General features: G+C 41.6%; 3 protein-coding genes across 6 annotated transcripts in view; 1 reads left to right on the forward strand and 2 right to left on the reverse strand.

Annotated features, from left to right (window-relative positions):
* Positions 1-7,619, forward strand: part of il11ra (interleukin 11 receptor, alpha) — a 34,038-nt gene extending 26,419 nt beyond the window's left edge. The window contains exons 10-12 of one of the 2 annotated variants that reach the window (XM_053852124.1): positions 2,208-2,310; positions 2,380-2,459; positions 2,774-7,619. In XM_053852124.1, the coding sequence (XP_053708099.1) occupies positions 2,208-2,310; positions 2,380-2,458 (182 nt within the window). In that variant the 3' untranslated portion in view covers position 2,459; positions 2,774-7,619. The remainder of the gene's footprint in view (positions 1-2,207; positions 2,311-2,379; positions 2,460-2,773) is intronic. The other variant, XM_053852133.1, reaches the window with a different exon arrangement.
* A 1,286-nt stretch (positions 7,620-8,905) lies between these two features.
* tmem267 (transmembrane protein 267) lies at positions 8,906-12,622 on the reverse strand. 3 transcript variants are annotated; one of them, XM_053883087.1, is made up of 3 exons: positions 12,590-12,622; positions 11,318-11,772; positions 8,906-10,461 (listed from the first exon to the last, which is right to left on the reverse strand). In XM_053883087.1, exons 2-3 carry the CDS (start codon positions 11,723-11,725, stop codon positions 10,126-10,128), a joined length of 744 nt encoding a protein of 247 aa, XP_053739062.1. In that variant the 5' UTR covers positions 11,726-11,772; positions 12,590-12,622; the 3' UTR covers positions 8,906-10,125. The 3 variants fall into 3 exon arrangements, with proteins under 3 accessions (XP_053739062.1, XP_053739053.1, XP_053739071.1); XM_053883078.1 differs by lacking the exon at positions 12,590-12,622 and adding an exon at positions 12,422-12,583; XM_053883096.1 differs by lacking the exon at positions 12,590-12,622 and adding an exon at positions 12,374-12,562.
* A 5,543-nt stretch (positions 12,623-18,165) lies between these two features.
* The window catches only part of cntfr (ciliary neurotrophic factor receptor), a 174,933-nt gene continuing 170,726 nt past the window's right edge, over positions 18,166-22,372 (reverse strand). The window contains exons 10-11 of the mRNA XM_053855104.1: positions 19,741-19,867; positions 18,166-19,560 (exon numbers count right to left, since the gene is read on the reverse strand). Of these exons, the coding sequence (XP_053711079.1) occupies position 19,560; positions 19,741-19,867 (128 nt within the window). The 3' untranslated portion in view covers positions 18,166-19,559. The remainder of the gene's footprint in view (positions 19,561-19,740; positions 19,868-22,372) is intronic.

Genomic DNA, 22,372 nt, shown 5'->3' on the forward strand with positions numbered 1-22,372 from the left:
CTAGCTAAATGTCTACAGTTTTGTTCACCTTCTTTCATATATTTGTACAAGTTAACAACAGTTATATCAGCTGTGTATTTGTTTCCTAAACTTTCACACATTTAAACATTCATTCATTCAATCAAAATATTTATGAAGCCTTGCCTCTTGATTAAATAAATAGAACCACATGAATTTTGATTCGTGTTAAACTATTGTGCTCGCATTTGGCAAACACAGTGTGCTGTGCATCAAACTGCACCGCTCCCCAGCGCAGCTCTCTGCAGGGCACTGGGGAGCTCACTTCATGCCCAAAGGAACGCCAATATATGAAAGAATAAAAAGCTATGAGTTAGTTTTGTAAACAAATATTTAAAGTTTGGAATTTCCTCCTGTCATCAGTGTCAATCTCATCGATCACACTGTGCTTCCATGCTGCGAGTGTCGTGACTTGGGAGATGTGGAAAATGTGTGGAGATGTGCATGTGGCAAAAGGGTTGAGAATCAGCGAATTTTGATCATATTCAGCGAAATTACCGGGTGAAAACACCCTTTTCATGGAAACCACTGTCATGACAGTGCGAGTAGGGCATGGTACAGGCACTAATGATCGGACTTCTGAGAAAAGCTGGGCGTCCATTTTTTTATGTTTTGCTGTTCAGGGCGTCCAGACTAGCTAAAAGCCTGAAATATATATAAAAAAAAACCCCCAGTAATTTCAGATTGACTGAGGACTGAGCTAGCTTTATGTCCATCGACTGGTGCATTAAAAGGCTTTCAGTGAGTTTTGTAACCTGCGTTTTTTCCCCCGCCAACAGCGTCAAACATCCTAACAATAACAGCATTCCTCCATGCCAACCATTCAAATGCGAGTGGTTGGATATGTAAATAATGGCAAGATTTTGACCAAAAACAAATATGGCGTTCATGATGTAGCTGCATGTGCGAAAATTAGACCAAGTGCAAAAACACTTCAGACAGCTTAGATTTGATGTGCAACTACTAGAAAGACCCTTTCTGCTATAGTGGGAGGTGACAATTTCATGTTCTGAAGCTTCCCTGAGAAGTTGTGGCACAATGCAGAAAACACATTGAAAAGAGGAGAATTGAATTGTACAAATGAATAGAAATGTCAATACTCAATATGCATCACTGAATTTTGGTCTAATTCAGTGAAATTACAGACTATAAACACCCTTTTCATAGGAACCAGTATGTGCCATTACAAAGTCAAACTCAGTAGAAACAAATACGGAATGTAGGATTATAATTTTAATGTCCTTCTCTTTTCCTCCCGACATATTGCTATGTTAAATTAGAGTACATTCTTTTCTTGAGTAATGCTCATTCCAACATCTCATTTCATCTTGCTCAAAATAATTGAATGAAAGGCATTGGAAAAATACCTTGTAATGAAGTGTTCTTACTGGCCAATAACTGTATTGGAAATTGTGTAATAAATTGTCGATAGGATGAAGGAATATACATAATCAAATGACATTTCAATGTCATGGTGTAACCACTTTCCCCTTGTTTTATGATAGTGTATTAACAACTTTTGGCTTGTCTGCCCCTCACCATTGAATATATTTAGCATGGACTTGACTAATAATATTCAGCAAGACTAGAGCAGGTGGGTTTGGGACTCCTGAGCCAGGACTTTATTTACATCCCAACAACCATGGCGACTTGAAACAGCTGCTTTCCGGTATCTTTGCTGTTATCAGACAGGGGCCGGGTGACTGGTCAATGATTGACAGGTGTCAAGACACAGCACTGCTTTTTGTTGAGTGTAATCTTGGCGAACTGTTTGGTCTTAAGTCTGGCAGGCGAGTGTCGAAATTCACTTTCACTGTCTTCAAATTTCACGAAAATTTAAAGTCACAGTTGAAAGTCATCTACAGTAAATGCAGATGTTGCCAACGGTCTGTATTGTTTTATCATGGCAGCCAAACCGTTTCTTTCTTTTTTAATTTATTATTAGCATTTGACAATGTATTCATTGAGAACATGAAAAAGAAAGCAACCTGGCAATAGAATGTACAGCACCTGAACACCTTATGGAATGGTGAAGCAGACAAACTTTGTGTAAATGGCTCACAGCACAGTTTGCAGCAGAGGCTGCTTGTCCAAATGCACCGTAGTGACTCTTATCATGCTAATATTTGAGCGAGCACTTGGCTCAACAAAGATTTTGCTGACTCATCTGTGTTCTCTGCCTTCCTTAGATCCTGATCCCAATGAGGTGGCTGAATTAGGTTTGGTTATTCTACTGGTTGTGTTCTCTGTGGTGATCATCGTAATTTTCATCCCCCTCATCTTCTTAATATGGTACGACATATGCTGAGCACCGTCCCGCCCGTGTACACATACAGCTTCTGAATCCTTTCTTATCACTAGGATTAAACAACGGCGTCAGAGTCAAGGAGGCAAACACGAACTCACCTCTATGGTCAAGATGAAGGCCATGCCGATTTAAGGTGAGTGACGGAACATACCTTTATTCATCCCACATCAGCAGCACTAACATGTAAGACAGTACATTAAATACATACATAGTCACAGAAACAACAAACTCAACACTGGAAAGAGTGCAGACAGCAGCACAATGGCAAGGAGCAGGGTCTCCGGTTGTGAGGGAATCACTGTCCATGTTGAGTCCCACAGTCCACCTTTATTTTTATTACAAATGAGTGAAGTAACATTTTAGTTAGCAGGATAATTCAACAAGTTTCAACCACTGATGATGCACTTTTTTAGACTTTGAAAGTAAGATTTCTGTTTCCCTCCTCAGGTGGGATTTTGAGCTCTTATGTCCTCTCAGCCTGTTCTAGGGCTCCTCACAGTGGTAGCAGGTCTCAGCACACCGTCCAGATTCCCAAGATGCAGCAGTTAAAGTTCAGAGAGAGCAGCTACAAGACGCTCCCACAATGAAGCCTTGAGGGAGCAACACTGCCTTACCAATGTCTCGTGAGGCGGTTTCACTGCAGTTCACTTCAAGTGGAACTCTGGATGTCCCTCGCAGAGGACCGTTAGTGTCCCTCATTTTCTTGATGCTGTGAAGGACTCAAACTCCTCGGTGTCTTCTGACGTCAAAGCATCAGGACGCATCACGTTACTGGTAAAGTCTGATCTTGAAAAGATGTGTTGCATGAGGATGTGTTTATTGTTCCTCTGTCTCATGGATGAGCGAGAGCGATAGTGGCATTTCACCGAGCACCAGCATTTAGGAAAAAAAAAGAGAAGGATTTCTTTATGGAACTGACTTTTCCATGATTGTTGTTCCCTTGTTTTGGGATTACATTTCACATCAGGGCTGCACAGTATGTCCACAGTATGTCCCAGTTGAGATTCTTCACACCTCTGCCTCACGCTGCGTTTTCACTTCTAACTTCACCCACACGAGGGCAGCAAATACCGGAAGATGCTTTGTCCATGTGAATGCGTCATCAGCAATGCGACGGCACAGTTCATGATCAAAGCCGCCCAGTAAAGGGTCTTCTCAAACTCCCAGAACACTGAGGTGTGCAGCCGGGAGCTGCAGGAAAATTACACTCGGGGACGGGGGCGCCGCGGATTGATCCACGCTGCTCTCGTAACACGTTGAATACAGCGAGAGAGATTACTGATGATCGAGAAGGTTCAGACCCTTTACTGCCCAGAATTGATCAGGTTTGTGTGGAGTCGCGCTGGACACGTAGTTTCCAGGCACCTAGCGCTGAGTCGTCTGAGGTGTGAAGCTCACCACCCGCTGTGCCACCCACTGAGAGTTTGACGAGACAAAATGCAGGTCTCCAGTGGGGATCAGGTCCGCGGCCAAAACCCGACTTGCTTGTGTTCACATCTCGGACTTCTGAGACCAAAGAGCTTTGTCTCGAGACAGAACCCCTAGTGTGAAAGCACCTGATCTCACTTCAGCAGTTTAATATCAGCTCTGCTCATTGTTGATGTTTTAGGATGATGGGTGGCGGACACATGCTTCTCTAGTTGGGTCTAGTTGGGTCTCTAGTTCTGACCTTGTGTCTGTCCCGGAGTGTCAGGTTTGGCACCACTCATTTACTTTTCTATGTTTGTTCTTTCTGCACCCATGAGGACCGTCTTTTGTGTCACTAACTTGGCTGAGGTGCTGACTACTTTTATAATAGTAGCATCTGTAGTTTGACTCTATATTCAGCCCGTGTCAGCCAAAATACTCCCGTCTCATCTTAGTTCTTTTCCACTTCCTTTTCGGACCCAATTCACTTTTGGTCCATTTCACACACTTTTGAGTGTGTAGCCTGTTTTGGTTTTCTACATTGAAGTAGACACTGTAGAGCAGTGGCCTGAAACTCGAGCAACACCAGAGGCAAAGTGCTAGAAATGCTGGACCACATGATTCAACATAGATTCAACTGATTCATTGGCCAAAAAAAGTAAACAAAAGAATGAAGATGCAGAGCAGGGCGAGGTGTTGTGCTGGTTGCGCTTTAAAAAACATACACTACACTTGGTGTTGAAGCAACGCGGTGCAACAAACTAGTTCCATCACCTGAAACAATTCCACCGCCCACTTTTCAATGAGCAGGGCAGGGTTTCTGGTCAAGTTAGAGGAACATCAGCTTCATTCCAAGTTCCGACCCTGTGTGTGTGGGAGGACTGGCATTGCGCACCGGAGCACTGACACATGTGCAAACAAACGATAGTAGATTAGACTGGTTCCTTCTTCCCAAATCACTGAAGAATCCCTTCGTCTTTAAACGCTACTGCGCATGTTGGTGGAGGACTGAAAGGCAGTCAAGACAGCAGACGGTGTGGCGGCAGTTCTGAGAGAGAAACTCGACTTAAAATAAATGAATTGAGACGCTTTTATACAGGTATGTGGCAACTGATCTTGGCAGTCTTGTGTCGAGATATTTGGCATGCAATATCAAGATGTGTAATTTTGTCTACATCTGGCCTCATCTTCCCCCAGGAAGATGAAAATCTAACTTTCTTCCACTTCCTTTGTCGCCTGGCACAAAAGGAAAGGTACCACGGATGGAACAGTAACAGTAGAATCACAAGTAAAAATGCTAGTGACATGCTTGTAACAAAGTTGGTGGGGCATCAGCCCCTTGGATGTAAGTACAGGAGGTCGGGAGGCGTTTACAGACTGTTGCAATACAATATGGGAGTAGAGGGTGTGATACGTATGGGGCGACAAGGTCGCTGCCTCTGTTGCACCAAGTGCTTCAGTTGAAAAATCTGAACTCCAGCGACAAGTTGCGGTGTGTTGACCAATCAGAGGCCAGTTCTTACACTGAGCTGCACCTCAGAAGGCTGTGATGGAGCCAGCGACAGTGGAGTCCAAATCCTTTTTTTGCCTTTGATATGCTTCCACAGTTGACTTCTCTCTGTGTTTAAACACCAAAAGATTCATCTGCTTTTTTTGACACTACTTGAGAGGTGGGAGGAAGCAATAGCACCAGCGTCAGGTGCGAGAAGCCTGGAACACCTGGAGTCTATTTTTATTGTTGAAAGTTCTTGTTTTAAAAACACATTTTAAACTATGGTAATGAACTCTGAATGTCTTCTCATGGCTTTGTTTTGGTGCAGAGATGAAGCATTTTTCACTTCAGACACTGTAAAATCAACAGCTGTAGATTTGGGTGAGGCTGTGCAGCCCTGATCTGACGTCACACATGCGTAGTTCCATAGCTTGGTCGACGTTCCTGTCTTCACGATCACATCTCATCCAAAACGGATGTTAAAAGTTACAGTTCAAAAAGAAAACCTTGAAAGATTTGTGCTTCTGTAATCTGTGTATTACTTTGAGGACTTAATGCATTTGAAAAAAAAATATGTATATTATTTTTTTATTTTCTAGTTTTGAGGGTTGTATTTGAGAAGGGGGGCATAGTATGCACTTTCTTTTACTATAAAGTGAGATAGAAAAAGTAACTACAAACTGCTCATTAATACGTTCCCAGAAGCAGATTGCTATTGCAAAATATTCCATTTTAATCCTATTACAGATGTTTGGTTCACTCTTAAGTCAAAAAAGCATGTTATAACCAGCCGACTCCTGATCCACTCTGCGTCGTACACCGCCGGCAAAAAATGTTTCTGCAGTGATTTGCGGGTGCTCGGAGGATGAAAAGCCCAAAATACCTCGCATGTCTGTTTTTCGTTCTGCTCTGACACTTCCGCTTGCGAATCTTCAGCCCCAGCCAAAGCTCTTCCGCGGAGAGAAGCGGGCGGTGATTTTAAAGAATTTCATTTCTCTGCTGGTGATCTACTGTCGACCCAGAAGTAAACCCGACTCTGTTCACACACACACACACACACACACTGAAGAGACAGAGATTCAGATGTCAACTATGTCCTAATACATTTCACGTGATTACATTTCAAATCATTGTTGTACTTGTGTTATCAGTATTTCTTTTTTGTAAACGCGGTGCCTAACATTGCGGAGCATTCCACTTCTCTTCTGGAGCCTAGAAACACTCTGGACACGACTCATTTACAACACAAGATGCAGATTTCCGGTTGCCATTGGGAAGTGAACGCGGACTTCATTCAAGTTGCAGTCAGGGATTCTAGCAGCTGAGCTCACCTAATCAGAGGGCCAGCTCTGCTCATGCTCGAAGATAATGTCTGTATTCTATTGTTGTACTGATAACCTTGCACCCCTTACAATTCATTCCCATGTCACTTTAAAGGCTGTTAACTTCGAAGTTCACTTTGATTCTCTTTGATCCTGCTTTTAACATCATGTCAAACTCTTCAGTTGTGTGTGGACAAAGTCTGAGGTGCCCACGCTTCTATCAGTTTTCTATTTTTGCAATTCAAGCTTGTGTATTGTTGCGTATTTCATTTTTACAAGAAAAAAAAGGACATGTATTAAACGGTCTTCTGTCTTCTATGTGTGGGGCAGAGTTGTGTTGTCGTGGGATCTTGTGGCTTCTAATAGCTAATATTTGATTTCTTTGGTCAACATTGACAAAAACAGCTATTTGGAAATCAAGTCAGCGGCCAGTTACCGTCACTTTGTTGAGAGGTCACAGGAGAAAACCCCCACGATTGTATAACTTTCTCTTTGTGTTCTTCTCCCAGTGATATGAAGCTCCGTGAAACATCTTTTTGTGTTAGGTATCTTTGATTCATGATGTTAAAGTCTTCACATTACGAACATGTTATTGGTGTTTTGACTGCAGAAGAAGCCAGTTTGATGACTAGAACATGCCAAATTAAAAAATTAGAAAAAAAAACAAAAACAAAAAAAACTTTAGTGGACTTTTATTGTGGCACTTTAAATTTTTGTTGCAAACTACGCACTCAAGTGACAATTTAATTTTTGGAATATTTGTTTTGTAAAAAAAAAATCTTCAGTGTGTTTTAAATGTTCAAAAAGCTCATTTATTTGTTCACTGTCAGAAAACATTGATCAAAATACACAAAAAAATAGGTGTTATAGAAAAAGCGGATTTTCACGCATATTTGTGTTTCTGAGTTTTTCTGTGTTGTTTACGTCAGATGAAGCCGGCTGGGTTTTATCTCTCCAACTCTCAGATGTACATAGTTTGCCTCTTCATGTCAAAGACTCAAATCACCATAAGCTGTTTTCTCTCTTGTTCTTGTATGTTTTTGTGAAATAATAAAAAATATATACTATTTTATCACAGTTCTGTATTGACACTTTTGTTTCTTTTCATTTATATATTTTCCAAGCTTTTTTGCCAAAACAAAAAAAGAAATTAGGGGTGCACTGATGATCATTTCTTGGCTGATACCGATTTTCTTTTTTTCATACACAAAAGTCACATTTTTGCTGGAACCTACCAATGAACAATGTCACTGAACAACACTTTTCAATGAACAATGAACAGCTCAAACCCACAATGTTAACTTCACTCATCACTTGTTAAATACTGGCATGTCGCCCTATAACCAGACGGACCGCTTCTCTTTTCATCGACCACATGTCCAGGGTCCAGGTGCAGTAGTAGCTGCTGAAAGCACCAGTCCTGGACAACAGAACTCCGCTACTTGTCCAAAGCATATAAACTCCATTAGCGTTGGTTTTGCTTGAGGTTTGCTCCTGTTAGCTTTCGCTCCTTTAGCCTCTTGTTGGTGCAGTGATTTCAGTGTCTTGTTCACCGTGCACAGGTGAGTTGCAATTCGGATGGTCTTTCCTTCAGCATGTTCAAGTAGTGTTGCCACTACGACAGTCGGCACCACTAGGTCAAGATGTCGACATGCACTGGGATGTTTTGCTGCTGATTTTACAGACCAGTAAAAATGACCCAGTGGGCAACAGCTCATTTGTCTTCTGACTTGCAATTCTTTCATGAATATAATTTTACGTAGTACACAAAAAAAAAGCAATCTTTTGTAGGGAGTCACAAACTATTGAAAAGCTACCCATTTGTTTTATTTGTTTCTGCAGACCAACAACTTTAATTGAGAGGTTTGGATCTGGACTTGGTATTTTTAGTGAAGGACAGAAGAGGGTGAGGAATTAAGGGTTAGCAGCTTATTTTGGCACAACTGTTGCTATCTGAACAACAGCCATTGTGAAAACACATTTGCTGTTTTACTTGTTATTATTTCTATGAAATGCTGGACGGAATAATGAAGTGCAGTGAAGACGGTCTACTCCCTGCTGCTGTGATCGGCTTGGTCAGCAGAACATAAATTCACTCAAGTTGATAAATAAGTGGAAAAAAAGTGTTGATTTCAGTGAGTGGAAACTGAGTCAGCTCAACACCTTCCTTCCTGTGACAGCAAATTCAGGAGATGGACGATTAGCAGCAGCACGGCCGAGATCCGGAGCGAGAGGTAATGAGAGCGGGTTGACTGGAGGTCATGACTGACTGAGCTCCTCAGCTCCCTGGTTGGCAGGTTAAACCGATGACGTGAAGGTCAACAGAGGGACATCAAATACCACAAGAAGGACAGCACGGATAGGACGTTGCTTTTATTTTGAATAAAAAGAACACAGCTATTCAGTGTGTCTAACCAAAGTTAGACTTCAATATTATTATACAATCAGTCTGCTTAAACAAAAGTGCAAACGGAATAAGCCACAACAAGAACATTACCCATCGAGGAATAAAATGAAACTCAGAAACTTAGGTGAGCAGCAGCAGAGAAAAACAAAACAAGAAAAACCTTCTGCTATACAACCGTCCTCACTGTAACTTTTATAAGTGTAAGAGTAAATACATTCATACAAAAAAGAAAACTCAATTCTGTCGACATCAAGTGGACAGATGTGGAAATGGCAACGTCACCAAAGAAAATAAATACTTTATACTATACATTATAAATTAAGACAGACAATTAAGACAATGATTTAAAAAACAATTGTTTAAAAAAACAAAACAGTGTATCAGTCCAACGTTACAAGTTAAAAATGTCAGACAGGTTAAGTCCAAACCCTATGACTGAATGAGTAAGACATCACGTTGAAATAAAAATCCCAAATAATAACTGCCCAACATGTGATTGATAAATATGCACTATTATTATTATTGTTAAGAAGAATTGTCACAAATACTAGTTGTCAATTCAAAGAAATACCGTACGTGAATACAGTGTCATGTTTTCTTTCCCTTAGGAAACAAAACTTTGCTTCAGTTAGTAGGATAAAAGTTTAAGTTCATACTTTTAATGAAAAAAGAAGCATCTAAAATGCGGGCTGGTACAATAATTCTCCTGAAAGATTAAGGACTTAATTCCACAAGAGATCTGAAGAGAAATGCAGGTGGTGAGGTGAAGGTACGTGACGAGGAATGTGTGTGGAAAACAAACTTGGCACTACGCTTTTCTCAATAATGTAAGGCAGTCTCAAGATAAAACGACTCTTCATCTATGTTATTACTTTGAACTAACAGTTTTGCCACTTAATTGACGTTTTTTTTTGTTTTTTCATCTTGAAATATAATGTTTTATGGGTGACACAGTGGCGCAATGGTGAGCACTGCTGCCTGTCAGCAAGAAGCTTCAGGGTTGGAATCCAGCTCTGGAGGTTGCATGTTCTCCCTGTGCTTGCGTGCGTTTCCTCCAAAGACTGAGTGAATGGTCCAGGGTGTATTCCTGCCTCTCACCCAATGACAGCTCCAGCACTTCCCACAACCCTGAATGCGCATGTTTTGTCTTATATCCTGGTGCTCCAGGCCTCTAGACATCGATGGCGACTCCATGTTTAGTGGAGATCATGTCTCTAGTTCCGGTCAGGTACATGAGCACGGAGCAAAGGTGAGGTAACGTGGCTGTGGTGCTCACGTACAGCCAGTAGGGGAGGGGTGCCGTGTTCCCAAAAGGACACACCCATAAACCGCGACGTACGCCGTCACGAACGTGGTGAGTTGCCATGGAGATGAACAGCATCCAGGGCAGGGAGCACCAGGCGTCTTTGAGGCGTCCGATCCACATGAGGAAGCGGAGGGAGAGGCAGAGCAGTGGGATGAGGGAGGAGCAGTGGAGAGGCGGACGCTGAGGGAGAGAAACGGCCGCCTGCAGGGAGACACTTTGTTTACTTTCATCAAGACACAACTGGGTACAGGGACTGCTGCAGGTCAAACTTTACACATCAATATCAGTGAATCAATGAAACCAACAGTAATAACGGTGAACTCCAGATGCATGTTTGTTTTCCTCATCTTCTCCGAACAGCAGTGGAGTAAGCAGAGTGAACCCTTGTGTCTCTGTGGGAGGAAGCTGAAGTTCAAGCTGAACCTGACCAAAATCGGTAACAAATACGGCTTTGTAAAATGTTCTTGACATTTCCAAATATGTCTGAAAGGGCGTACTGACATTAACATACAGTATTATTATTGCACAAGTGTTTGATTTGGTCCCCAAACAATGTTGACAATGTTGTTTATCTGTGATAATTTGTTGGACAACAGCTACCACCAAAATCTGTGAGGTGATAAACCTACTCAGACATATTGTTGCAAAAATCTTGCTTCAAATGACATCTTAAAGGAAAATCTGCTTCTTTTCCCCTCAATAAACTGCATCACGGTTTCCTACATAAGAGATTCAGTGGAAATGCATGAACTAAATACATTCTCTTACACTGTCATATTTTTTTGCCTTTGAGGCAAGACTGGCAAACTAACAAAACCTGATGAAACTTGCTGCAACTGAACAATAGTTATGAAAACATTTCAAAAATCTATTTTGCATTTCCATGACTTACACCATTCATTTTGCATTTATTTAACAATACATTAAATTAGTCCCGTGACCATGAGTTACTTTTTAATATTGTCAGTTAAAAAAAAAAATCAAACATGCATGTGTTTGTGTTTAATTTATGATATTCAATCTTCACTCAGTCAGAAGTGAAAGTGAAAGCTCTGACCTTGATTGACAGCGATCCAGCCATGTAAAAGTGGTCCAGGTCGATGAGCGATGCCAGGAGACCGGCCAGCAGAACCTCGTACAAATCACTCTTTTTCCTGAGTCCAATAACAACCGCCCACGACCACAGTCCGATCAGTCCGTGGGTGGCGTTGTCGAGGACGGCCCGCAGCCAAAGGTGTTGCTGGATAACAGGCAGCTGGAGCCCATGGTCCGCCACCACGCAGAACATCCCCAGTCCTGCTGACGCCAGCAGCGACGCAGAGCTGAATGTCTGTAAAAGAGCCTGAGCTTTCTCCGTTTCCACCGCCAGGCTGAGGGGCACCGGGGCGCCGTCACCCCTGAGTCCCAGCCCCAGCAGCGGGGATGCCGAGGGGGACGAGTCCAGCTTGGAGTAGATCCCCTGCATGGTTGCGAGATGCTGCTGATGTGGGTCACCAGTGTGAGTTTGGTAGACTGTCAAGACACAAGTACGCAGATGGAGGTTGGAGATGACCGCAGGTGCTGAGCAGCACAAATCAAGTTTACTTTTCTTAAGGTATTGAAGAGCTTTTCTACTTCATATCATAATAACAGTAACAATTTTATCCAATTATCTTCAGCATCTCCATCGCACAGTGGGCGTTGAGAATATTACATAATCACATAACCTAAGCTAAAATGGTTAATGTAACGTTTAAATGAATAACCCATGCAATATTTAACATAAAAAACACCCCAACTTGTGCTCATGCTCCTATGATTATTATGCATATTCATATGGCCATCAGATACCGAAATGTATCGATGTATTGTCGTCAATATAAAATAACAACGACTGATATCGAATACCGTGCAAGCACACATACAGACCAACTAAACGCATGAGTAAAGGACCGTTCACAAGAAGCCCATACAACGTCTTCCACTTCTGTGGTGGATGAATTATTCAGTCTCACCTGACCGAGTTATTTTGGTCTACTGACGAGCCCGTTACTCACAATCTATAGCCAAGTTCGCTCGTTTTTTTTGCGGGTATAAACACAATCTCCGGCGTCGATCCGGAACAAAACACTACCTTGGGAACGAAGCCTGACGCCTGGCAGCAGCTAATTCGCTAACGTACATGTTCGTGTAGGCGGATGGCTGCTGTCACGATGAACGCTCCGAGAGACGGGAACATGACTGCGCCCGCATTGGAGGAAAACACGCGCTGGAGACGAACACTGGTTATTTAGATGGGGTTTTGTCATATGTGAATAAACCAACAGGCAGTAAAATGGAAAATACTCACTCCATCTGTGTCCTGAGGTGATTCTAATTTGCTGCTGCTAAACTGCGGCAGCTGGACTGTATAACCGTGCAATACTGCCTCCTACTGGACGGAGTATATACAGCGTTGCGTCTGAAAAGCTTTTCATTCCTCTCATTTTTTCAACCGTTTTGAAGCCATGACACACTTTCATTGAAAAAAATCCAGAGGCACGCCAAAAAAAGCGCAATCCTGCTCAGTCAAAAGTTTTGTATATATAAAAAAATGCTTTTCATTTAACTATTAACAATTTTTACAACTGACACTCGGCTATTTTGGCATTCTATTTGCAGAAACAAATAGCTGTTTATTTAAAATGTCTCCAGAAATGGGGTGGGTAATATAGCAAAAATTATTTTATGATTTATTTATTTTAAATAACTGCTATGATGTCATATTCTAGGGCAAAACATTTTAAATAATTTTTAATTTTCAGGTTTAAAAACAACTCGAAGTTGGGCATCTGACGAACTTCGTCACTTCTAGTTTAAGTGGTAAGAGGAGTGCTGATGCCATATAATACTAAACCAGGCAACTATAAAAGACAACGGTCTGTTTGTTTTCAACACATTGTTGACATCAGCGCTTCACTGGATTCTCTGTATAATATATCAAATAAGATGTTACATTCACTGCAGTGGGGTAACAATGCCTTCTATTGTTATTTGTTTTATGGTCCTGCACTTTGACCTTTCACTGGAGATCGTGGGAAATCTTCAGTATGCAATGCAATATATTTGGAAATGGATATGTAATGTGTAATGTAATGTATATTTGGAAATGAAACATGTTTGAGGACGAATGAAATAAAAGTTCTTCAGGCATCATCTGGAGGGAGGCTGGTACATTAAAGACAGGAAACATCTGTACTGCAGTCCTTCACACTGCAACAACTAGTGATGATCTGGTGAAGTATAATGAAACAGTGTCCTAATTTCCAGAGACAACTAGATGGTTTTAAAACGTTGAGAGCTTGCGAGCCCAAACATTATACTGCAGACAGTGCCATCTGGTGGCCCTCACTGTCACGTGACACTTCATCTATCTCTCTCTCTCTCTCTCTTTCTCTCTCTCTCTCTCTCTCTCTCTCTCTCTCTCTCTCTCTCTCTCTCTCTCTCTCTATATATATATATATATATATATATATATATATATATATATATATTTAGTCACCTGCCCGTGTTATTTTTGTCTACTGATGGGGGGCAAGTAAAAATCCTGCAATGCACGGAATCTGGCGCCAAATATAGTGAGGGAACACAGTAGTAATGGGTGTGGACATCTTTAGTTTATTTACCCAAAACATAGTTCTAATGATGAGAGCAATTGGACAAGAGAGCGGGGAAGGACGAAATGACCATTAAACCTAGCAAAAAAAAGTTAGTCAGACAACGAAAATGATTCTTCAATAAAAATGCGAAAAGCCAACGTCTGAAACATTTCAACAGCATACAGGAAAATGTGCACCATATTTGTCGTATAAATTTGTCTCAACAAATGGTGAGAGGAAAAAAGGAAACAGGCAAGTGCACCTTTGGGTTAGAATAGGTTTTCACTGCAATTTCTACAAAGAAGCAGGAAGCAAGACACTTCAATGGCAATGGGCCTGCTGCTCAAGTGCGTCCGTCCAATCCCCAGTCTATCATTAGTTTCACAAGAGCCTTGGAAATGAACAAGTGTATATTTTTCTGCCATTACTAGAATTGCTCCGGCGCCATTATTGTTCAATTTTCTGAAGTAAGCTCTCTTTAAATAGCTATATTTTTCCATCCAGTGTGTAGCAATTGCTTGTTCTGCATGAGTCAAAGAGGGAGTCTCAACATGAGACTGCTGTCCTGATCTGGATGCACCTTCAGCCTGCAAACCCACATACACACTCTCATCAGGAACATACATCGCCTCTTGGACAATGGAGGACGATACATATCAGTTACCTGGATGTAACTCCAGTTCTATGAGTATGTGCGGACGGCCCCAGTCCCAGGCAGGACTCATGGAGATCGTTGTGGGCCGCACATGAGATGCAGTACCTCACCTCTTCAGACTCTATTGCAACACCAGATGGTGAGAGTATAATCGCTCAAACAGTGAAAACTGGGACGATTCAATGTAGCAGAGGGCTTTCAGTGTATTAGGGGCGAGCCTGACTCCAGTTCGACGGCGAGTATACAGAGGTCTTTCAGGGCTGAAGGATAAACCAATAGCAGTGCCCATTAGAAATAGACATCGGTATGCTATGGCATCACTGCCACCTGCTGGGTGGCGACTAGTATATGGTCAGGTAGGGCAGTCCGACAGGTTATATACCAATAGCAAGAGAAGATAGAGGAATGACCGGGTGGAGGTTTTTGCATTGTATTATTTTAAGCATGAGACTCTATTTCAAGATTTCATCTTCAGCAAATTCCTTTTCAATGATGCATCCTTAAATGGCCCAGTGACGAACGTTTAAATGCACTTTTAGTCGTGTTTCCTCCACTTGGGAGCACTTTCATTTCCAAGCATGTTACGGCTCATTTTTGATTTTATGAATGATGTGTTTAAAGTCATGTTTTTTTTTGTCTGGAATGCTGCACGGCACAACATGTCCCTCGCCATTTAGTCGTATATCGGTGATCGATCCTTGATCCATCATCCATCATGCATCTACAGTTAACCAGCACTTAGTCCTGTTCAGGGTTGCGGGGGGCACTGGACCGTATCCCAGCGGTCACGGGGCGAGAGGCAGGAATACACCCTAGACGGGTCGCCAGTCCATCGCATTGCCCACACAAACACACATACACAATTTCCTATTTATTTTTATTTTTATTTATTTTTTATTGTTTATAAAAAGGTATTCATCATCAGTATTCATTCATTTTTTTTCTTTTGTTATATTTTCTTTATAATTTATAAAACTCGACAGAGGGGGTGATTATTAGAATTGTAATCTCTAAATGTCATGCCTTAAAAGTGTGTAAAATAAAATCATCTGCAGGAATAAAGAAGGTACTTTAACTTCAGCACCACGGACAGAGAAGCGTAATTCTCTCTACCCCCCTCCTGTGGGGATGAGCAGGAAAGTCAATCACTGCCAATCAATCAATCACAGAAAAAAACATATATCTATACTAGCATTATTGTGATTAGGATTTGAATCTCTTGGAAGTAATTCTTTTTAGTAGTAGTTTTGAATCATCTCAGCTCCCATTATTTGACAATTCCTCCTTTCAAACACTGATCAATAATGAATCCATGAAAGCAAGCAAGGATCATCGCCATTGTAGCTGCGAAGGAAGGTTCCTTGACAGTGTCCTAGAAGTCACAGATGAATACCTTGAAAGCAAGCTGAACGTATCCTTGACGCCTTCACACCGACTCTACAAGGGAATAACAGAAAATCAAAGGAAGCGAAGGACACTTCAGAAGAATTTATTAAAGAGAAAATTGTTGAGGAGACAAAGTTAAATGAGGCCAGAGAGACGGTTTGGACGCATGAGGGAAAGGGAACTTGTAACTGGAAACAGAAGATCATTGCGTTGAATTCTCAGATTGTGGGACTCACGAGGCTTCATGAAACAGTGTCTTAACTTCGAGAGGCCACTAGATGGCAGCCTCTGCTGTATAATGTTTGGCTTTTTTAGCAACTGTTTCAATGAAACCTTGTTGTGTTTATCTTGTGGGAAACAAAAACAAACAAGACGAAGACAGTGGACAGAAAATAAATGACGGCTATAGAATCCAGCTGAATGAAAATAATCGCTGAAGTCAAATGGATACAGCAACAGCAGAGAGAGAGAGAGAGAGAGAGAGAGAGACAGAGTCATTTAGGCCGTTATCAGCAAAAGGTCGTAGCAGTCATTAGAGCTTGACAGGGTTGTTAAAACTGACACGTGCCCCACGCTCGCCAGGTTAATTTGGTTCACAGACAAAAGAGCACGACTGAACGTTTCAATTGCCATTTAATTACGTTGGGGGGGGGCGATATTTCATATTGCTGCTCCTGCTGATGTGTGACCCTTTTAATCGGATGTGAGTTTAATAATACATATTATATTAAATAATGCAAAGAAGTGTTCATGGACCGCCTCCGTGGGATAAAGTCGTGGGATATCAAGTGAGGGAGGAAGAGGGAAATCATGAATGCAGCCTCCGCACACACACACACACACACACGCACGCACACGCGCGCACACATACACACACACACACACACGCACGCACACGCGCGCACACATACACACACGCACACACACACACTCACACATATACATACACACACGCGCACACACACACACACACACACACACACGCGCACACACACACACACATACACACACACATGCACACACACACTCACACACACACACACACGCACACTCACATGCACAGAGGACTCCAGCTGACAGCAGATGGGTGGTGCATTGATTTGTCGTTGTCTCCCGATCGAGCTGCCAGAACTTGGAGGAATAATGACAGAAAAAGTGCTGGAGCGACTGAGAAAGCCAGACATTTAAAGAGACAAAGACTGGGGACATAAGGGCAGATGGGATTTTCAACCAACCTTCCGTTGCTCATATTTCCTGTCTTTTCTGCTTTCAGATGTTCAGCAGTAGCAAATGAAGGGGGGAAAAAAAGAGCTTTTCCCGTTCAAAAGGTTCAGCTCACCATCTCCATTATTAATATTTGGAATATTCAGAATGTGTTAGTCTCAAGAGATTTGGATCCCTGTCGTGCATATCATCAGACGGATTAATTTTTTAAGATCTGTCCTGCTCAGACTATTATAACAATAATGGCATCATGTTGTGTCAATTTAGTCGTCAAAGTCAAGAGCCAAAAACCCAGTGCTTTGCCATGAAAGCTTGTGGGATGGAGACAAATGACAGGTTTGGACGCAACAAAGTCTCCCTTTTGGCTGCCAAAAAAGCTTCAGTACTTTGGGCGTCCACATCTTTTGGACTGCTCACTTCAAATGACTAGAATAGCTGATAACTGATGATCACACCTGAGGCAGAGGAAGTTCACAGCATAAAGTGACTGAAATACCAAACGCATTTATTTAAAAAAAAAAAGGTCACAAGTGTTCGGATTTTAAAAGAACAGTAGATATTCATGCAGGGGCACAATGTAAAAAAAAAAACCTGTTTGCCTGCACTCTCGTCTTCTAAAAAAAAAAAAAAAAAATAAATAAAAAATATTATACAGTTATTATTCTTTGACATGATCACTTATTTATGATGTTGTTCAACAATACAAGCAGAAGTCTTACACAAATTATTATTGTTATTATTATTATTATTGTTGTTGTTGTTATTATTATTATTATTATTCTATTCTCTATACCATAAAACATGGTCGGTCTCACTACTGTGAATCTTCCCCTCATCTGTCATCGCCTCCAGCCTGTCTGCACTCTCTTCTTCACCTCCCTGGATCCCCATCTGAGCTGCAGTACATTTTCAATGAAAACATTGAGAGTTTCTGGCCAGTGAAAACAGTTCTTTTGCAGGAGACGTAGAACAATAACACACCTGAACCAGAGCGACAGTGAAGAAAGACCAGTGAATCATGAATCATTGTGAAATGGTCACATTTAATGGTTGAAACCTGTCATTGTATATACATCTATAAAAAACACCCCAGGTACAGGTTACGACATTCTACTGCTAATACATACATTATTATCATTATTATTATTAAATAATAAACTTTTGCTCAATGTTAAAGTTACATATCATAGTTTACAAAATAGGATCGAGAAGAATTAAACCGTTATGACTGTCTGGGAAAAAAAAAAGAAACAAACAAAAAATACAACTAAGCATCCTATATGTGTGTTTAATCAGTTCACACAATAAAAAAGTAAACAGAAACACATGAATATTTCGTTCAGTAAAATAATATCAACCTGTGATAGTCCTGGTTTGCTAAGAATTTAGAAAGCGGACAGTGTGTTGGCGTTATTTTACAGCAAAGAGCAGAATGAAAAACAACAATATCGCTCATATCAATGCTTCAAAAACAAAACAAAACAAAAACAACTCGATACAAAGTTAAACAAAAAGAAGTATGTGGGCAAAGAAGTCTTCAAATCTGAATCCACTTCACTTTTATACATCGCTCGATCCAATTTTTTTCCTGATCCTTAGAAGCAGAATGGTTGTCTACATAAGCCAAACTATGCTTACAGAGATCTTCCAAGAGTCGGTCCTCTGATCATGTTCCTTCAAACTGGTTTGGTTGTCGAGGCGAGCAGTTTCAGGGTTGTGACTGAACGTTTTTCTTTGTGTGTGTGTGGGTGTGAAATGGTTGAGAGGATCCTAAGATCTGCCCAAATTCATCCCTCTCTCATTTCCTTGTTGAAGGTAGGCACAAGGTAGGCTCAAAGAATTGTGTTGAGCCACAGATCGGACAGACCGCTGGAGTCTTTGGCATGGTGAGTTAGCTGTATGCGGGGGCGCTAGAGGCACTGTGCACACATACACATACGCGGTGCATGTGTGTCAACAGTGCAGCAGTGATGTCTCATGACGGAAACTGGAAAAGTGGGGCGGTCTGTTTTGGTGACAGAGCACAAATGAGTCGGCTGTGGCTAGTAAGAGCCACCAGGTGGTAGTATAAGACCTTTGATATAAGTGCTGCAGCTTCCAATGCCGATGATGATGAGGATGATGATGGTAAAAGAAGAAGATGGATCTGCGTTCAGAAGTTCCTCTGAAGAATCTCATCGTCACCGTAAGTCAGAAATGCGCCATCATCACTTCAAACCTAAGTATTCGGGTGAGTAACTGGGTTGGACCCAAACCATCAATGCACTGCTTCCTGGTCACATGTGCAAAATAGAAAAAGAGAGAGCGAGAGACAGAGAGAGCGAGTGAGAGTGAAAAAGAAAACTTCGTCCTCCTCCTTGTCTTCCTCTTCTGCCTTCATCTCCTGCTCCTCTAGCTCCAGGACTCGGACTAACACATCTGTTGGCGGAAAAAAAACATTTTTAACATTTATTTTTCTGTCTCTATACTAATTACTATACAATAGAAGTTTGAAAGTATTTGATGGACCATCATTTAACCTTTACTTAAACATCTCCTTCACACGCCACTAATAACATGCTTGTGCTCGTGATGGATCGTCTTCATGCGTGCACTCACCACATGAGCAGCAGCAGCATTCCTAACAGCAAAGGAGAAAAGAATGTGAGGAGGCGAGCAGCTCTGCCCACTGGTGGTTCGGCCTTCTGTGGGGCGTTGGAGGAAGGGATGGGCGAAGTCTTGGTCTCTGTGGGGAAACAAAACAAGCATTTGCAATGTCCACTGGCTTTCGCTTGTTCTTCGAAAAGTCTTTCTTGTCACGTCCACCACCCAAAGGGGATGCTCGAGTCATATTTTGCCCCCAGGTCAACCTCAGTATGATCACACTGATGTACTGAATTCAAAAGCAAAACTGACAACACATTTGTTTTTTAGTGTTCTGGGTGTTTGAAAATGGTTTCATTTGAACTGCTGTTTAATTGGAAATATTTAACAGCAGACGGTGCCATCTAGTGGCCCAGAAAGTTTAGATGAAACCTCACCAACCCATCACTACCACCACAGCATGTTCCAAGGTGACTGAGATCATTCATTTAGAGCCGGAGTGTTTAACAATAGCGACTACTCCTGCAGATATGTGTTGAGCCGTGGGTCACATGATGAGGCCAATTCAGCTGCTGTAGTTTTAACTGTGCTGTGTGACAGCACGAACTGAAAGACACAGGACGAAGAGTAGCGTCTCATTCAGCAACTATTTTTAAGCCTTCATGTTTTCTGTTTCATTTTTTTTTTAGATCCTTGTCATGACTTGACACCACATGCTTCACTTCATGCTGACACTGAGTTTATTTAAATTGTCAAAACAAAAGAAAACAAAACAAAACAAAAGAAAACAACAATCTCACATTCAACCTTAATTGCTGCATGAGCTGAGACTTGTGGTTGATTCTGACTCTGATAACTTCTATGTAAGCGTTCCTCAGAAATGTCACGCTTTTTTTTTTTTTTAATGATTTAGATGATTTATTCGGATGAAAAATCGCACATGCTGAACGGATTAACAAACCACAATGGACCCCCTTATTTCTATTTTATCTGTGAACCTATGAACTCTGGAACTCGTCTTGAATTCCATGAACTTAAATCACCGAAGACATTTTCTCACCAAATGTGCTCAGGTTAGGACGATAAAACAATAACCACAAAAGAGTCCTACCTCTCTCCGACATCATTCCTTTCAGAATAGAAGGGTGAATAGCTAGTGAGCGCTGACACCAATAGAATCTAAACCTAGAAGTACTTTTGAAGTTCTGATCTCAAATATTTTAGGTGAAAATAGAAATATGAGCTGGCAGAACTATGTTGTATAATGCAAGCATTGCCAACTTCAATATCTATTGCTCCTCGAGAAATCTTAATTTTTTGTAGTTTTGACGCTGAGATGAGCACACACCGTCTAAAAAAACATGCAGACACAGCATTTTTCTGGCGTTTCGGACTCGCCGCTGCGCTAGCTTATCGGCACTTCTCCATCTTACTCGCGTCGTACACCTGAAACCCCCTGCCATGTTTTCCTCAGCTGCATCCCTATCGCGCCTCCATTGTCTCTCCATTGAAGCCCCATTGTTCAGGTTGGCCTGTTCATTGCACAACTCTTGGAAGAAAAACACGCTCCAGAGAAGAAATGTGCTTCTTCTTTGATGAATGAATGGCGAAAGAAGCTCATTGCGCCAGGAAGGGAGAAAAAAAAAATGGAAAGTACATTGCAAAGCTGAATCAATTCTAATCAGTGAGCACAATCAATATGAGACTTGTCGGGCTGGTTATGAAGTGAGCAGAGCATAAAAATATTCTCACTCACACAGCAGGTACAGAGAGCTGCTTGAAGGACAAGATTAAAAAAAAAAAAAAAAGAAAATCAAGATCCAATACAGGTTTGGCAGAAATGTGAAAGAGTGAGCGCTTGGGCTGTTAATACATGAAAGGACAAAAGGGAGGGAAGATCCAGCCTGGAAAGCCAAACCTTTTTAATTGTGTTATTCCATTCCGGATGGAGAATATAATTTCCCTCTCCTCCCAATTAATGAATGGCGGACTGCAGCGGGAGTGCTGATGTTAGAGCAAGGCAGTCAGGTGTGAAATAAGCACAGACTCGCTTCGATATACTTCCTGCCTGCAGCCAAACACTTTACTTTGGCTGCACTAATAGGAATGACGCCATTTTTGTAACGTGGCGGTGACAGCCAGAGACGGCTGTGGGAGGTACGTCGCCGTCGCAAGGTGAGGAATAGGACGGGGAGGAACAAGCCATTTTTATATTTCACGACCAATTCTGAGAAGAGTCGAGTGTCACCGGTCATCTCCTAATAATTCACTCATTTAATAGCATATTTGACTATCTAGCTTTGCCATACTTTATACACAAAAGCTCTGAAAACCTGTCCAAGTTTGTGGATCACCAGATTCTGGGTTGAACTCCAGTCTGAAGCTATCAAAAGAGATACAAGTATCTAGTGAAGCGATGCTGAGGTCAGGCTAGTTCAAGTCATTTTCAGTCCTAAAGTGCAAAGGTCAGCAGTTGAGATATTTTTTGGGGGGGATCAGCCATTGCTCCATTGGCTCACCGATCAGAGTTGGACACCAGTTGTCCTGACTCAAGATCACAGCAGAAATGATCGTGCCGTGAACGTCTGTTTCTAAAATGACTAAAAACAATAACGACAAAATCTCTCCCCCGCAAAAAAAAAAGAAT

The sequence above is a fragment of the Synchiropus splendidus genome, chromosome 1 (genome assembly GCF_027744825.2).
Source record: "Synchiropus splendidus isolate RoL2022-P1 chromosome 1, RoL_Sspl_1.0, whole genome shotgun sequence".
Taxonomy (NCBI): Eukaryota; Metazoa; Chordata; class Actinopteri; order Syngnathiformes; family Callionymidae; genus Synchiropus; species Synchiropus splendidus.

What these genes read in the sequence shown, in the direction of transcription:
- tmem267 (XM_053883078.1), bottom strand. Translation starts at nt 12,548, where the DNA reads ATGACAAAACCCCATCTAAATAACCAGTGTTCGTCTCCAGCGCGTGTT. An exon ending in CCATCCGCCTACACGAACAT is followed by an intron (nt 11,773 to 12,421) that starts GTACGTTAGCGA and finishes GTGTCTTGACAG; the next exon opens with TCTACCAAACTCACACTGGT. An exon ending in CTGGATCGCTGTCAATCAAG is followed by an intron (nt 10,462 to 11,317) that starts GTCAGAGCTTTC and finishes GTCTCCCTGCAG; the next exon opens with GCGGCCGTTTCTCTCCCTCA.